We start from the raw sequence: 15,471 nt of genomic DNA, 5'->3' as shown, positions 1-15,471 counted from the left end.
AAATGTCGTTTAAAAAAAGAGAAAAAAGTGTTCAGTAAAGCTGTTTTAGGAACGATTACCCTAGTTCATTTTTTTTGTATTTGGAATGAAACCAAAATAACAGAATAAGGTTTCGTTGTTCCATCATTTTGTGTTTTTAAAGTTTTGTTTTTTTTTTTTCTATTTTTCGTTTAAAAAAATAAAAAACACTAAGTTGACATCAAACACTTTATTCCATTTTTTTTTATTCCCATAAAACAGAAAAACGTCAGAAATATTTTTTTGAATAACTACCAAATGCAGTCTTAGACTTTTTGAGAAGTCAAATGACCAAAATTGGGTATTTTTTTTAACTTAGAACATATTATAATGTATTTAGAAACAGAGCTTTCACAACCAAATTTCAAAAAACTAGCCTGATTAACAATCAGCTGATACCTTCCCAAGAGTCATGTGATCCATCCAGCCGATGGATACCCAAGTGTTCATTAGAGCATCCGGCGTATACAATCAGTCATTGGATAACAATCATTGGCCAACTGGTGATACCTTCAAATAAGTTTTTGAACTTTTAATAAGCATTATAAATACATCTTATTGAGACACTTCCATTATGCCTACAATTGAGCATTATTCATTCTGTCTAAGTGCATCCCCCCTTGGTTGATTATCATCAAGTGCATACATTTTGCATATCCCCTTCCTTAGAGGTATTTTTTGTTATCCTTTATTTTGTGTATTTTGACTATTTAAGCCTTTGTTCTTTTTCTCAACTCATTGTGAAGATTTAAAAGGTTATTATAAGAGAGTTTAGGAAAACATTGGGTTTGAGTATGAGCCTAAACACTAGGATTGTTGTTGGACGCATGAAAGCAATTGTGTTGGTTGATCAAGCAATTGTGTTGGTTGATCATGTTTGATCGTTGTTGATGCAGTTTTTCGTTTAACGAGGACCTGTAAAGCACAGATTAGAAACTGGCCCAGAGGGGACTCCAGGAAGGAGGCTTTGATGCCTAAGTCAGGCCATGGGTATTTGGAGAGAAGAGAGGAATGTAGGATTCCAGGTCTGTTAAGAGTCTTACCTCACCGACCTATTACGTACTCTTTATATAGGGGTCGATGGCTCATCTCATTGGCTAGCTAGTTCATTTCTCTACTGATGTGGATCCATATGAGGTGGCTGATCCTGTAACGGTTAACTTAACCCTGATCATCCTTTAGTAAGATAACTATCGAACCTGACCATAGTTGAGCTAACCAGGTGTCTATAGATCTAGAAACGGTTATGGGCTCCTCTATCCTACTATGAGGTGTAGGAGCTAGGTTCCACATAGGTGGTCCGTACCAATGGGTTGGGAATGTGTGATGCCTGTGGTTTATCAGAGTTGCGATCCCATTATCAAGGTCGATCCTGTAAACCAATGGGGTTGGTAGCCTAGTGGTAAAAATGCCCTCAACCCATCAACGCTCGAGTCAGATGGTTGTGGGTTTTAGTCTTGGTATGCCCACGATTACTCATTGGTCCTGTGGAAGCGTTGCTTGCGGTACGAGGGCTTGTCTTGGGGGCTATGATCATTGCCATGGAACACCCTTTTTTTGTACCCAAAAAAAAAAAAAAAAAATCCTGTAGAGGACGAACACAGGGGTCTGAGTATCCTTGATTGTGCATCGTGTCTGCAGAGGAGTTCGGCTTTTTTAGTACCGATCAGTTTTGGGGCGTGAGGTGGGTCATTCCTAGCCCAGCCAGGTATATCCCCTGTTGGTGGTATGGTGGTATATCAGGTGGTATATCAATCACAATTAGTAAAAAACACTTAAGACGATACTTCTTGGCAGTAGATGGAGGCAGTGCCGAACCACTATAAATTTCTTATATCATTCATTGTCTCTCACACCCCTCACCCTTCACCCCTCAATTCATTTTTGCACACATTTTACCTACAATTTCTTTCTTTTGGGTTATCAAATTTTTAGATAGTAAGATTTCTTTTTAATAGTCAATACCCTCATTTCAATAAATTAATGGGTTTGAATGTTTGTTGCAAAGCTGTTGAAACTACTTGATAGACTCCTTAAGTACTGCAGTCCAAGAAATTAATGGATTTATGTCCAACACAAAACAATTTGAACTAAAAAGAGGAAAGTAATTATATAATCAGCAATGGTGGTCCCTTTAGTTCAATATTGAGTTTGTTTTTTGGTTTCTGCTGATGATCATGTCATAGGTGGACCGATAAGATATTCTTTATATATTTCTTGTCCTGATATGTTAGGAAGTTGAAATTTTATGCAATTTTTCTATTTTAATTTAATCTTTGTTGATTTATAGCCAAAAATAATCAACAAAGGTAGACGTAGTGGATTATCCTGCCTCTCTTTCTATAGTCTTAAGTGACAAGTTCTAGCTAAGATAGGAAGGGTTAGTATATCATTACTACAATTGAAAATGTATGCATCTTATTGTCACAAAAATAGTGAAGTAAGAACGTGTAACCATGTTTTCATCGTCTTTGTTTATTTCCCAAAACTTAATAAATATAGGGATAAAAAATATTTCAATATAATTTGATAATTTATTATCATTATAAAAAAATTACACTCTTTTCGAGTAAGCAAGTAAAATGATAAGTTTTACCTTAAAAAAATATATTATAATAGAAGGATATAAAAGTAAAATAATGATTTTTTTCACCAACATTGATTACAATAGATTTTCCCTCTGGACAGAGAGGAGTGATTTGGGTAGTTTCCTAAAATCTTTAATTTATGGAGTAAGAAAAGTATGATTAAGACATGGGACCTTCCAACAAATCCTTACGATTGAAATCTCGTCATTTGGGATGGCCAGGTTGGCACCATGCGGAAATTTTTAGATTGGAATCTACTCCAAATCACTAAAACCCTCATGGCATTTTGAAAGGTTTTTTATTTTATTTTTGGAAGGATTTTTTTTTTCTTTAATCAACTATATTAAGAAAAATCTGAGAAGGAGAACCTCCTCCCTAGGAAAGCAAAGCTTACAAGACATAAAGGTGGGTATATCCACCAGACACGAAATTCCTAGAACATTTATTATAACTGAGACTATACTCTATACTAAATTTTTATTATAATAACTTACAATCTCTTCTATGAGTTTTTGTTACCATGACCAACAAATATTTTATTATGATTAAACTTGTTATGCAGAAATTTGATTGTTGACTTCAGGAGAGAGACCTACAAAAAAGGGGCTAGAGGGGTGCTTTGGTCAAGAGGGTCCGATGCCGAAGTTAGTTTTCAAATAACAAATATATTATTGAAATAATGAAGAAAGAGTGTGAGAGATTGACCTCTTTTTCCTTTTATAGGATAAATACCATGAAACTCTAATCTTTATATGGGGTAAAATATCTTATTTACCCTTGTAGTTATGTTCTATGAGTTGTGAAGAGCTCCTTAGTCTGTGATTAGATGTCACATGGCCTACACTTATTGGTGAAAGGATATTATGGTTTATCAAAACTATTAACTCCTTCTTAAATAATTGAGGCTCCTCTTGTTGCATATAATGGATTACCTCTTAACGTGTGACACATAATGCCTAGCCACTTTCATGGAGTGGTTTTATATTAATTCAAATATCATTGACTGAAAACAACTGAAGCATAAAATGGTTTACAGCTATAATTTATGTCTTTCTTTTACAACTTCTTCTCAATCATAAATCATAAAGATAAGATTGTAAGACCCATTTGAATGTTAGGTTGTTTTCTTTGGATTCGACGTTTGAAAGTTAGGTTTTTTCATTGGATTTAATGTTTGAAAGTTAGGTTGTAATAGAAGGTGAATCACATGTCCAAACCACTATGGATGGAAAGCAATTTCCTCCACAAATGATGCTTTCAAGTCTCTGATTTTTGTGGGCTTCTGATCAGAACATGGGTGTACTCTCTCTCTCTCTCTCTCTCATGGGAAATGAGTTCATTTCGTGTCCAAAGGATAGAGACAGTGCACCTTCCACTCTCAGACAGAATTGAACATGGTCCTTCAAAGATATAGATGTACAAAATGTACGATTAGAGAGGTCATACAGCTAATTAAAGCAACGTGTTATAGAAAAGATCGAGTTTTCTTTCACCCAGGGTAAAAAGGAATTCCTTCAACATGATGATCAGGAAAGGATTGCTGAAGAATATAATTTCAATATCATCAATAGGGAGTGAAAATATAATGATAATCCTAAGAGTCCAATCATATAATAGACTCATCCATGGAAAAGAAATTCCTCCTTCCATACGGGTGGTGGAGGAAAACTTTCACCTTATACCTTAAAAATAAACTAATACAAGGAATCCAGTTTTTCACAACAAGAATAATAGGGCCCACTCGATCATAATCCAGCCAGCAAAGCATAACTGCACGATGAAAAATATGTTTCACGTGGCATTTTGCGTGTTAATTCAAATCTTTAGGGTTTCGTGTTCCCATTAGAATTTTCAACATGAACCCCTGTTTTTCTTATATATAAAAGCTTTGAAATTCAACTCAATATTCAACTTTTGCAACTCTTGCTTGACTACTGAAAATGCAAAGTCAAACCTCTAACATGGCTAGTTATTGTAAGATCTCCACAATTTGCAGATGAGCAGGATTGCTCTGTTTCTTAATATATATATATATATATATATATATAACAAATGGGAGAAAACAACATTGTGTCCAACGTTTCTCACGTCTAGACACAATCCCTGTTTTCAGGTGGACTGAAAATAAGTCCCTACCCGCTGAAAACAGGGGCTGTGGGGAACACTAGATAGACAGTGTTCCTCCTCCCAATAAAATATAGAGGAAAGTTTTCCTTTGCTGAATGGTTAAGGAAGAATCCTTTCAGCCACTTTCTTAGCATTCATCAAATCAAAATCATTAAATCTAGGTCATTGAACTTCATCTAAACATACAATGTAGGCGATGTATAAATGCAACTTATATAGATATCATTTAATGTTGATATACCAAAACTAATACAGCTACTATAATATGAACAAATAGTACAACACGAGGAAAAATTCAAATCTAGCACATGCGTATTTGAACGGGATTGTCTTGAAATGCAATTGAATTTATTGTCGAAAAGCTAGAAAACAAAACTAAACTAAACTAAACTAAACTTTAACCACAGAAGGAGATCATTGACGAAAAGGGAGATTGTTGCCGAAGTTACTTTGTGAATCTGACCTGGTTACGATCCACATCAGGAAACTCATCTAGAAAAGTGTCTAATAAACAAACTATGGTTTCTTTGGCTGGCAATTTTCTGAACAACCCAAATACCTACCACATGGCATTTTAGATGGGACCTAAATTTTGATAGTCATGTAGACTCTATGGTTCCTTGTTATGTCAAATATCAACCAACGTGGCCAAATAAGGCTTTAAAAATTCTGAAATACTATTAAGGTCCACATGCACTAATGCATGGAATATCGAAAGAGTGCACGCCAAAACACAGCAAGATACATGATTGAATTAGGTGTTGAAATTAACAAACTGCCAATCCAAAACACACTCTATCTATCCCACACACGCAGAATTGTCACATCATCTTTCCATGTGACACAATTAGACGGGTTGCTTAGGAACCCCTTTCCTGTTTGGATTATGCAATGTTTCCTAAATGAAACCATTTATAGCTAAATCTGACCAGTGTAAGGAAAGAAGATTGCAGTCACCTGAAAATTAAAAAGAGACATCACAGAATGGCAATCCGAGTGGGTGACGTAACCAGTTCCCACCAGAATGATTACTAAAAGTCTATTTTGGGTCACAACTACTACCTAGCACAGTTGGTGAGGTTGTGGTGTGTTAAGCTCACAATGAAAAGCCAATGATGGATTGTCCAATGCCAATGTAATCTTTTCATCATAAAGTGTTCCATAATGGGTGGGAAGTATTTCCATTGTGCATCTTAGTGAACAAAAGGTTACCATCATTTCTATCAAGTTTGAGCTTGGACTAAAATCACTCCCTAAAAATACTGAAGATTGAAAAATGAACAAAAGAATAAAGGATAAATCAGGATGAATGACAGTAAATTATATGTCAAAGACATGAGACTTAACGATGTGATGAGCAAGAACGACGCAACAACATTGATTTTTAACATTGTGAAACGATTACAGTTTCAGATTTGTTGATCACTGAAAAACATTATCATTATCCTTTCCACTTATCATCCATGATTGAGACTAGATTTGGAAATACAGGATCATTTTTTTCCTCTTTCACTATAAAGGCCGGGATTAGATCATTCCCCATTCCGGTAATTGGACTAATACAACAAAAATGAAACAACAAAATGAATGAAATGGATCTAAGGTAAGATGTCAAAGAGAACTGAAGACCATCGCAGAAAATACAGCTAAGGCTGCTGCTACCTGTGCTGCAAAAGATAACCTGCTTTCAGTTGCACACCTGGCTGGATTCCAAAATGGAACAAAAAATGACTTCAAATAAACTTGGCCTGCACAAGCAGACAAAACTCCCCGAGCTGCAAGTGTAGAGTTGCTGGAGTAGGATGCAGGAATCAGACTTCAAACCACCAGTTTCATCTTCAAATATATACAATGATACCATAGGCTCAGCAACAACTTGTGTGCTTGCAAGAGCCACCAGCAAGCTGTATTCACAAAACTTGGAAGCTCACAGAAATACATCTAGGTGAAGTAGTCTTGCTGAATAATAGTAACAAAATCAGGGGGCAGCCCCTCATCATCCTTCTGCTTCCATAATTCCCCGTTGACATGCCACGATATTTTGGGTGAAAGTGGAGTATATGAATCTGCAGGTATCACAAATCGGAAATCATACTTTAGTGTCAGTGATTAAAAAAGGGGGGGAAAAAAAAAGGAATAGTATTTACATAGATCAGAACATTTGTAAAATAAGAAACTGAAGTCCTTTTGAGTGAGTCCTGAGTGATAAGCAAATTCTTTCCTTTTCTTTTGGAGATAATTAGGGATAACAAATTATATATATTCTATACCAAGCCAGACCCCTAAAACAAAGGGCTTGAAGGACATCCCTGTAATTCTTCCAATGGACAGGATTACAAATTTTGAGAAGATACAATCAACAGTACGGTATAGCTCCTATCATCATCTCAGTTTAAGTTCAACTCCCAGAAGTCAAGTTTATGTATTAGCTTACTCATCAGTAATTAAGAAAACTCCCCCTTAAGCTCAGAAGACATCCTTGTATGCGTTCAAGCAATGGAAACTCCAATTTCTTGTATATGGTTATCATGGTGCCAAGGTAACCCAAGGTGGTGGCCAGATGCCTTGGGTGCCTCGGCATATGTTACGTTCCAGGCCATATTTCCAGGTATTTTTAATCATATAAATGTGTAAGGGGGTATGAGTGAGATTATAGAAATTTACAAGGGTATAAATGAGAAATGATAAAAACTTTGTGGAGGGCAAGATCATAAAGTTTTGAGTCTAACCGCCTTGGCACATATGGTGATTGACTGTCTTGGACCTCAATTGGTGCCTAATTTCCTAGGAGATTGCCCTTGTCAACTATGATCATTTGAAAGAATATTTTCATCTTTCTTTCCCATGATTATCACTAACCGTATTAGTTGTCTCACATGCAACCAATCATATGGGGTTATAATTCTGGAGCTGTTCATAAAACCAGATCCAACTAGGACCACTAGATTCTGGTTTATTAAAGCTTGGCTGGACCGGGGATTTGCTGGCCATCTCTTCCCCCTGTGCATATATCACTGTTTGTACCTTGGATCTACATCATATTCTAAGGTATTGTTGCCTCCCACAAAATAGCCCATCGGCCAGAATTATATCCCCAGCTGATTGGTTCAGTCTGAGAGAACTAAGACCACGAAATTCTGGTTTATTAAAGCTTGTCTGGACTGGAGCTTTACTGGCCGTCTCTTCCCCCCTGTGGATATACCCCTGTTTGTCCTAGGATCTACATCATATTCTAAGGTATTGTTCCCACCCACTTAATAGCCCATCGGCCAGAATTACATCTCCATCTGATTGGTCGCATGTGAGACAACTAAGATCACTAAATTCTGGTTCATTAAACCTGGGCTGGACTGGGGCTTTGCTGGCCCCCTAATAACCCATCTGCCAGAATTATATCCCCATCAGATTGGTTGTGTGTGAGAACTAAAACCACTAAATTCTGGTTTATTAAATCTGGCTGGACTGGGGCTTTGCTGGCTGTCTCTTCCCCCTATGGATATACCATTGTTTGTACCTTGGATCTGTTACCATAATTGATGAGAACTCCAAGATGTAGACACACTTGAACTTGTGCATATTGCATAGATCCACATAAAACTTCCATGTTTTTGCAAGGTTTGCTTACTGACATGTACGCACATACCTGTAATAGGAGATGGATCTGGTTCTCTTGTGCTGTGCAATACAGTGGTCCCAGAGAGCACAGTGATGAATCCACAGAGTTCTGATGCAATACTACTTGCACTCTGACCAGACCAATCCTACAAAAACAATCTAAATTAAGGGTGGAGAGGCCATTGGGCATGTTTCAATGTGCACGTGGGTGTGGCACATGCGCATTTTCCAATACATAAATCCATACCTTAAACATTATGGCACTTGCAAGAATAGTGAGAGAAGTGAACATAGCATAATATACAGGGGAAACAACTGCAGTATTGAAAGTATCCAATGCCTGCAAACATGTCAGACTAGACCATTAGTTGCATAATATTTCATATCAACTCTACGCAATGGTTCAAACAAGTTGCAACTTCAATTGATGGGAAGGTATATGATCCCAGTCATACTATTCACTGTACATGGTAAGATTGAAATATATTTAGAATATCAATGGTAACCTATGAAAATCTTGCAGCCAGAAACAACATAAGAATAACTAACATGCCAAAGTGACTCAATCTTATACAATCAACTGCCAACCAAATCATTACGGACTATCACCAAGCCAAAAACAAATTATAGCAGCACAAACAAAGCAGATTTCAATTTCAAAAGGGAATATGGCCAAGACAGCAACAGTTACTGCTTTTACTATTAGACATGGTTTTATAGGGAGCAGCAAACCAGGAATTATATAGCCAGTCCCAACAGTGGCAATAAGGGTTTGTTTATCCAATACTTGGGTTTCTATAGGAACAAGACTTACACTGGTTATTGTCATCTCGATTGATATTATTTTCAGCAAAGTCTTACGGTTATGTTTTGGAGTTTTGAAAGCAAATAACTAAGATTAAGCTTTGGAGTCTGCGAAAAGAAACTAAAGATCTTTTAGGAATACTGAAAGACGAAGGACAGAAGAAGCTAGTTGTATAGGGTCAGGAATGGAAGACTTGGTTACAGAAGAGGGTACACATAGGATTAATACAGAGAGTTGAAAAGACTGGAGACAAGTGAAAAGTATGGAGGGAAGGAGGATGCAGAGACCAGTGAGGAGGTAGAACCGTAGGAGGGGTAAAGAGAACTAATTATGGTGTTTAAAAATCTTGGTTCAAACATAAACAGCAGGAAGGTGAACATAGAACAAATAGTTGTCAAGGCCTCATCTAGGCCACGGTTAGTCCAAGAGGGCAAGGCCCTTCAGAAAGGGCAAAGCCTTCACACACCTCGTTATTCTACAACTTGGCCCTCTCTTTGCTCCCAAAGCCTTGTCTAGGTGTCGCTTTAGTCACCAAGGCCTTGCCTAGGCATCATTGCGTTGGTCACCTTGGCCAGATATCAGTAAAAAACAACGGCTAACATAACCTGAAAGGTCCTAAGCTAAACCAGTTTAATGCATGGCTTGACCAATAAGGACTCATCCCCTAGGCCCCAATGCCCCAGGCCAGCAGCTTGGCTCGCCTTGGCCCCTCGAAAAATATGACAAAGGATTACGATAAAAGCGATGCTGAGGAAATGGAAGGTAGTAATGATTTTTTAGGAGACCAAGCTGGATGTAATTGGCAAAAATGTAATGCGTGATACATTGAGTTGTAGAAATTTATGTTGGGTGTATGTGCCGTCAGTAGAAGCAGCAAAGGGTGATATAGCAGCACATGCTTCTAGTACAAAATTGGATTCAGTTTCTGTTAACTCAGAAATGTTGGTGGTGAATATTTTAAGCACTGTTAAAGTCCATCAGTAGAGGGCGGACCTCAGCGTTATGGTAAGGTTGCTCCATTGCGACCTAGTGGCCACAGGTTTGAGCGGGGAAACAGCCTCTCTGCAAACAGGGATAAGGCTGCATATATTATGGCCCTCCTCAGACCCTACAGTGGCAGGAGCCTTGTGCACCAGGTACACCCTGTTGAGTCCATCAGCAAAATAAATGCAGGGTACACAGAGAACTGTACAGTGTGAATTAGATGGAGTTCCCATAGAATATGGGGCTGCCTTCATTGACACTTCTATTTATTCATAGCAGGAAAAAAGAAAAAAAAAAAGGTCTGAAAGGAATGTGTAGTGGTATGAAATAATTTGCAGATTCTGTAAATCAAATGGCTGGACCCAAGGATTGAGATCTCGGTTTAGAACCTGGTTTCAGTCAGGCCCAAAACTGAGATGTGCCGGATCTCATTTTCAAGGTTTTGACCCTTGGCCTCTCTGGGTTTTGTTTTGGCCAGGCCCGAACCAAGACAACTCGGTGGTTTTGGTCACTTTCAACCAACATTTAGTTCCATGGATGGACCTTTTTCTTGTGCATGCTAAAACAAAATTGTCAAGAACCAAGTGAAAATCCAGCACTAAGTAAAGTTGATAGATTTTTTAAACTCCATTCTCAGAGGAATTCTACCTTAATGCTACTCAAGAGGCTTTCAATATTCTGTCCAGTCACTTACTTTTGTAAATTAACTTTACATGCATCAATAAAGTGGAACTCTTCATTCAAATTTGAAAATAAATGGTTAGAAGTTCGGGATTTTGGATCTAAAATTGAGGTAGGCAATGGACAAGTTAATTTGTATGAGAAGCCCAAAAAGTTGAAAAGTAGCCAGACTTAAGAGGTGAAATAAGCAAATAGGGAAATTACAATGAAGGGGGAAAAAAATAAAGAAGGAAACGATTGCTTTATCATCAAAGAGAAAAATGGCAAGGATGAAGTCAGTACGGCTCAAGTAAGGAGATTCAGATTATTAGGCTTGAAGGATGAAGAGATCTATTGGCATCAACAGTTTCAAGCATTGTGGTTAAAGGAGGTTGACAGAAAAACAAGGTGTCTTAATTTTTCTTAAGATTGTAAGTGCTAGAAAAATCAATCACATCAGCAAGCTCATAGTTAAACCTTAAGAGTGAAAAATATATCAGAGAGGTGAAGGAAAGCTACTATAAGAGTCGCATTGGCTGGGCAACATCTTCAACTGAATATTGGACCAGAGTAGAGATCCCTGAATAAGCCATTTGAGGACAGTGGAGAGCACAATGGTAGCAAGTCATAGGGGGGATAATCCCTTGAGTCTAGAAGGCTAAAAATGGAAATCTATGGAAGGATTGGCATGCTAGTGTAAGTGATGAATACTCTGAACCTTTTCACGAGTAGGCATTTTTGGAGCTGATTGCTAATACAACTGTTTCACAGTACCAAACAAAGATAGAGCTGCAAAATTATGGAGTTTTCACCCTATTTTACTTGTGCCCTTATACAAACTATATAGTTCTATCTCAAATTACATGACATCATCTAACAAGGTGCATCTATTTGAGGTAGACAATGAGTGGATATGGTCCAAAATCTAAGTTGGAAGGGTAAAAAACTAAGGAGTTGGATGACTTTAAACCTTGGAATACAGGTGTATAACAGTAATAGAAGTGGAGTGGACATAGGAATTAATAAAGATTTAAACAATGGTATGGTGGATATTAAAAGATGGTATGGGCATGTTCAATGGAGACCATTGGATGCACCAGCAAGGAGTGATCTGATCCATATAGAAGAATGTAAAAGAGTTAGGGGCAGGCCAAAAATGACCATAGGAGATGTGGTGAGGAAAGACATGCACAGAGTAAGCCTTGCTCCAAGTATGGCATCGAACAGAGAAGATTGGAGGTCTGGGATCCGGTTAGCAGAACCCATCTAGTTGTGTTCTACTTTGTTACTATTTTTGAGATTTGTTTCCTTTCACTTTTACTTTTCTTTTTCCTAGTCCATGATTGGATCCATGTAGCCAACCCTATTAAGTTGGAATAAGGCTTTGTTGATTTTGTTGTTTTTGAATGGTGGATGTTAATGGTGCAACTTAAAAAGGAAATATCTTGAAATCATTTACTAATAAAATGGCCAAACAAGAAAGGCGAGACTTTGACGGAGACACTAATACGAAGTGGAATGAGATGATTGCTTGTATTAAGAAAGTAGCTAAAGATGTCCTACATGAATCAAAAGGAAAAAGCCATCATTCCTCTATAAAGACTTGGTAGTGGAATGATGAGGTTCAGGCAGCCCAAAAGTTAATTTTAAGACGTGGCAAAGGACTAAGGATGTATAGGATTTAAAAAGGTATAAATTTTCCATAAATGAAGGTACGAAGATTATGGAAAAAGCAATAGCGAGAAAATATGAAGATCTTATAACAATCTGAGCACAAAGGAAGGGGAAAAATCTATCTATAAGATAGCTAAAATGAAGGAAAGGAAGAGTATATATTTCGACCATATTAGATTTATTAAAAGTGAGATCGTAAACAGGTAAAGTACTAATAAAGGATGAGGACAATAAGGAGAGATGGAAAGTTTATTTTTGCACCCTACTAAATGAAGACATTTCGAGTAATAGAATCCTGAAAGACTGCATTACCCATGAGAACATATATATATATATATATATATACACGAAAAATTAAGGTGTCTAAAGTAAAAAAAGATTTAAAGAGGATGAAAGTAGGCAAGACACCAAGTCTAGATGTGTGTTCCCAATAAAATTGTGGAAGAGCTTAGGAATTTGTAGTTTATCTTGGTTAACCAAGTTGTTTAATAACATCTTGAGCAGAAGGAAAATTCCAAATGAATGGAAGAGAATCATTGTGGTTTTGATTTCTAAGAATAAAGGTGATATCCAGAGCTGCAATCACAAAAGCATAAGACGAATGAGTCATACTGTGAAATTATATAAGAGTTATTGAAACTTTGCCTGAGACAAGAAATTATTATTACGAATAACCAATTTGGTTTTTAGCCAAGAAGATGCATAACAAAAGCTATCTTCTTACTGAGGAGACTTATATAAAGATTTAGGGACTGCAAGCAGGATCTCCATATCGTCTTTATTGACCTAAAAAAAGCAAAGACCTTAGAGAGTTAATCTGGCAAGTACTAGAGAAGAGAAGTGTTTCAATATGTGGACATAGTTAAAGATATGTATAATGGTGTGGCTACTAGTGTAAGAACTATGGGTGGTGCTCAAGATAGTGAATTCCCGAACAATTGGGTTACATCAAGGATCAATTTTAAGCCATTATTTGTTTATGCTTATCATAGATTATTTAACCAGAGACATTCAAGTTCAGGTTACTTGGTGTATGCTTTTGGTTGATGATATTGTTTTAGTGATTGAGACAAAAAGTAGGGATTAACACCAAGTTGAACTATGGAGATCAACCTTGGAATCAAAAGGTTTTAAGATAAGTAGAATGCAAATGCAGTATACGGTTTGTAACTTTAATTACCCTATGACGTATAATGAGTTGGTAGATATTGATGAGAGGGAGATTCCGCAGAGTGATTAATTTAGTTATTTGGGTTCAACCATAAGCAAAGAAATCACATAAAGGATGATGTGTTACAGAGAATTAAAATAGTATGGACAATGAGTTTGTCTGACATTTTTTTACTCATCTTATTAAATAACCAAGGTTCACGGTATCGGGTTTCGACCCCTGGAGAAACCGAAATTTCGGTCAAACCTGGGAAATTTCGAGGATACTGGGGAATTTTTCCCGGTATGGTGGAAACTTAGGTTTCGACCCCCAAACAGTGTTTTTTTTGTTTGATTTTTTGTGTACATCCTATTTTAAACATTTCTAACACATTCACATCATTAATTTCATTAAAAACAAAAAAAACAAAAAACAAAAGTCTTACTTATGTGGTGAACCAAAGGTTCGATAATCATTACACTGACTTGTTGACTTAAATTCTGAAAACTATACTACATAATGACTATATATAGTCTACAATCTACATCAAAACATAAGACATAATCCAAATGATCCAAAATAAATAAAAATAATACATCATCAACAATTATCTATCAACACTCAACAGTAGTGACTCAATTCCAAGTAGAGTGTCTAGACGGTTCCATCCCATGAATAGCGTACCACTATAGATGTTATGGCCACTCCTCTGAATGAGAAACATATGCATCCCATAACATGTTCTGGGCCCAATTGTCTTTCTTGTGTAGAGGAAGCACTAATCACCCTTAGATCCAATTTTGGTAGTCAAAAAATGAAAATCTCCACTGTTTCCCCAAGCTTCCCAAACTTCGGAGAAAAAATGCACAAGAGAATGTCGAAATCTACAAAAACCAGTGAATGGTTTCAGTTTCAAATAATTTAAATAGGACTTGGTTCAACCCAAATGGTCGAACCAGTCGAAACTTGTCGATACCTGGTCAAAACATGTGATTTTTTAAAATCACCAGAGGTTTCGTTTTGACCCTTGGCGATACCTGCGAAACATGCAAAATTTTTCATGTTTCGCTCGAGTTCTCAAACCATGTAAATAACTTAGTTATCCAAGATATTGCACTAATACTTATAAATAAGAAGCACATCTATAGGAATGCCATATGGATCTATTGCTTTACTTCTTTTTTGTATGGCTTCCTTTATTTCAAATGCCCTAATTTTCCATATATGTGTCAGATTGTGGTTTCTTGCTAGTTATTAAAGCCTTGTAAAACACTATTACTTGTATGTTTTCATTTAGTAAATTGAAAATATAGTTTTTCATCTCTTTTTTATATTCTCATCACTGATTAGTACATTATCATCATCATTTCTTAACACGTCTAACATGGTTGAAATTTCAACCCTTCCTTTCCCTCTTTTTTCTAGTTTATAGATATCTTTCCCCTCCTCTTTGTGCCTAAATTGTTTTAGAAATCATCTTTATTAATCCTTTTGCATGACCGATCTATATGGTATGTCAAATAGACAGTCGGTACCTTATTATAGATTGTCGTTATAAGCCTATGGCTGATTTGTATTGGTGCATCAAGTTGACAGCCGGCACTTATTATAATTAAGCATAATCCGTCAATCTTTTTGCATGGATCTTCGCGCTCATCCTTGCTTGGAATCTCCGTGTAGCCGACCCCATTAAGTTGGGATACGGTTTAGGATGTTGTTTGTTGTTTTTGTCGGATAAAGTGGACAGGAGCGTCCGAAGTGTTGTGTGAGTGACATATTCCTTTAAAACTTAAAGAAAAATTATAGGACAGTCATACAACTGGCTATGACGTATGGTGCGGAATATTAGG

The 15,471-nt window shown here is 36.8% G+C and overlaps 1 protein-coding gene across 1 annotated transcript; it reads right to left on the bottom strand.

Moving 5' to 3' along the window:
- Positions 1–6,084: 6,084 nt before the first annotated feature.
- Positions 6,085–9,807, bottom strand: LOC122083079 (probable magnesium transporter NIPA6). Its single transcript, XM_042650756.1, has 3 exons — positions 8,596–9,807; positions 8,377–8,494; positions 6,085–6,799 (listed from the first exon to the last, which is right to left on the bottom strand). Exons 1-3 carry the CDS (start codon positions 8,638–8,640, stop codon positions 6,675–6,677), a joined length of 288 nt encoding a protein of 95 aa, XP_042506690.1. The 5' UTR covers positions 8,641–9,807; the 3' UTR covers positions 6,085–6,674.
- Between the last annotated feature and the right edge of the window lie 5,664 nt (positions 9,808–15,471).

This window comes from Macadamia integrifolia, chromosome 7, assembly GCF_013358625.1.
Source record: "Macadamia integrifolia cultivar HAES 741 chromosome 7, SCU_Mint_v3, whole genome shotgun sequence".
Taxonomy (NCBI): Eukaryota; Viridiplantae; Streptophyta; class Magnoliopsida; order Proteales; family Proteaceae; genus Macadamia; species Macadamia integrifolia.
This window is presented reverse-complemented; position numbering and strand designations above follow the sequence as displayed.

Coding starts and splice junctions, on each gene's coding strand:
- LOC122083079 (XM_042650756.1), bottom strand. CDS start 8,640: ATGTTCACTTCTCTCACTATTCTTGCAAGTGCCATAATGTTTAAG. Junction 8,495..8,595: donor CAAGTGCCATAATGTTTAAG/GTATGGATTTAT, acceptor TTGTTTTTGTAG/GATTGGTCTGGTCAGAGTGC. Junction 6,800..8,376: donor AGATCCATCTCCTATTACAG/GTATGTGCGTAC, acceptor TGATACCTGCAG/ATTCATATACTCCACTTTCA.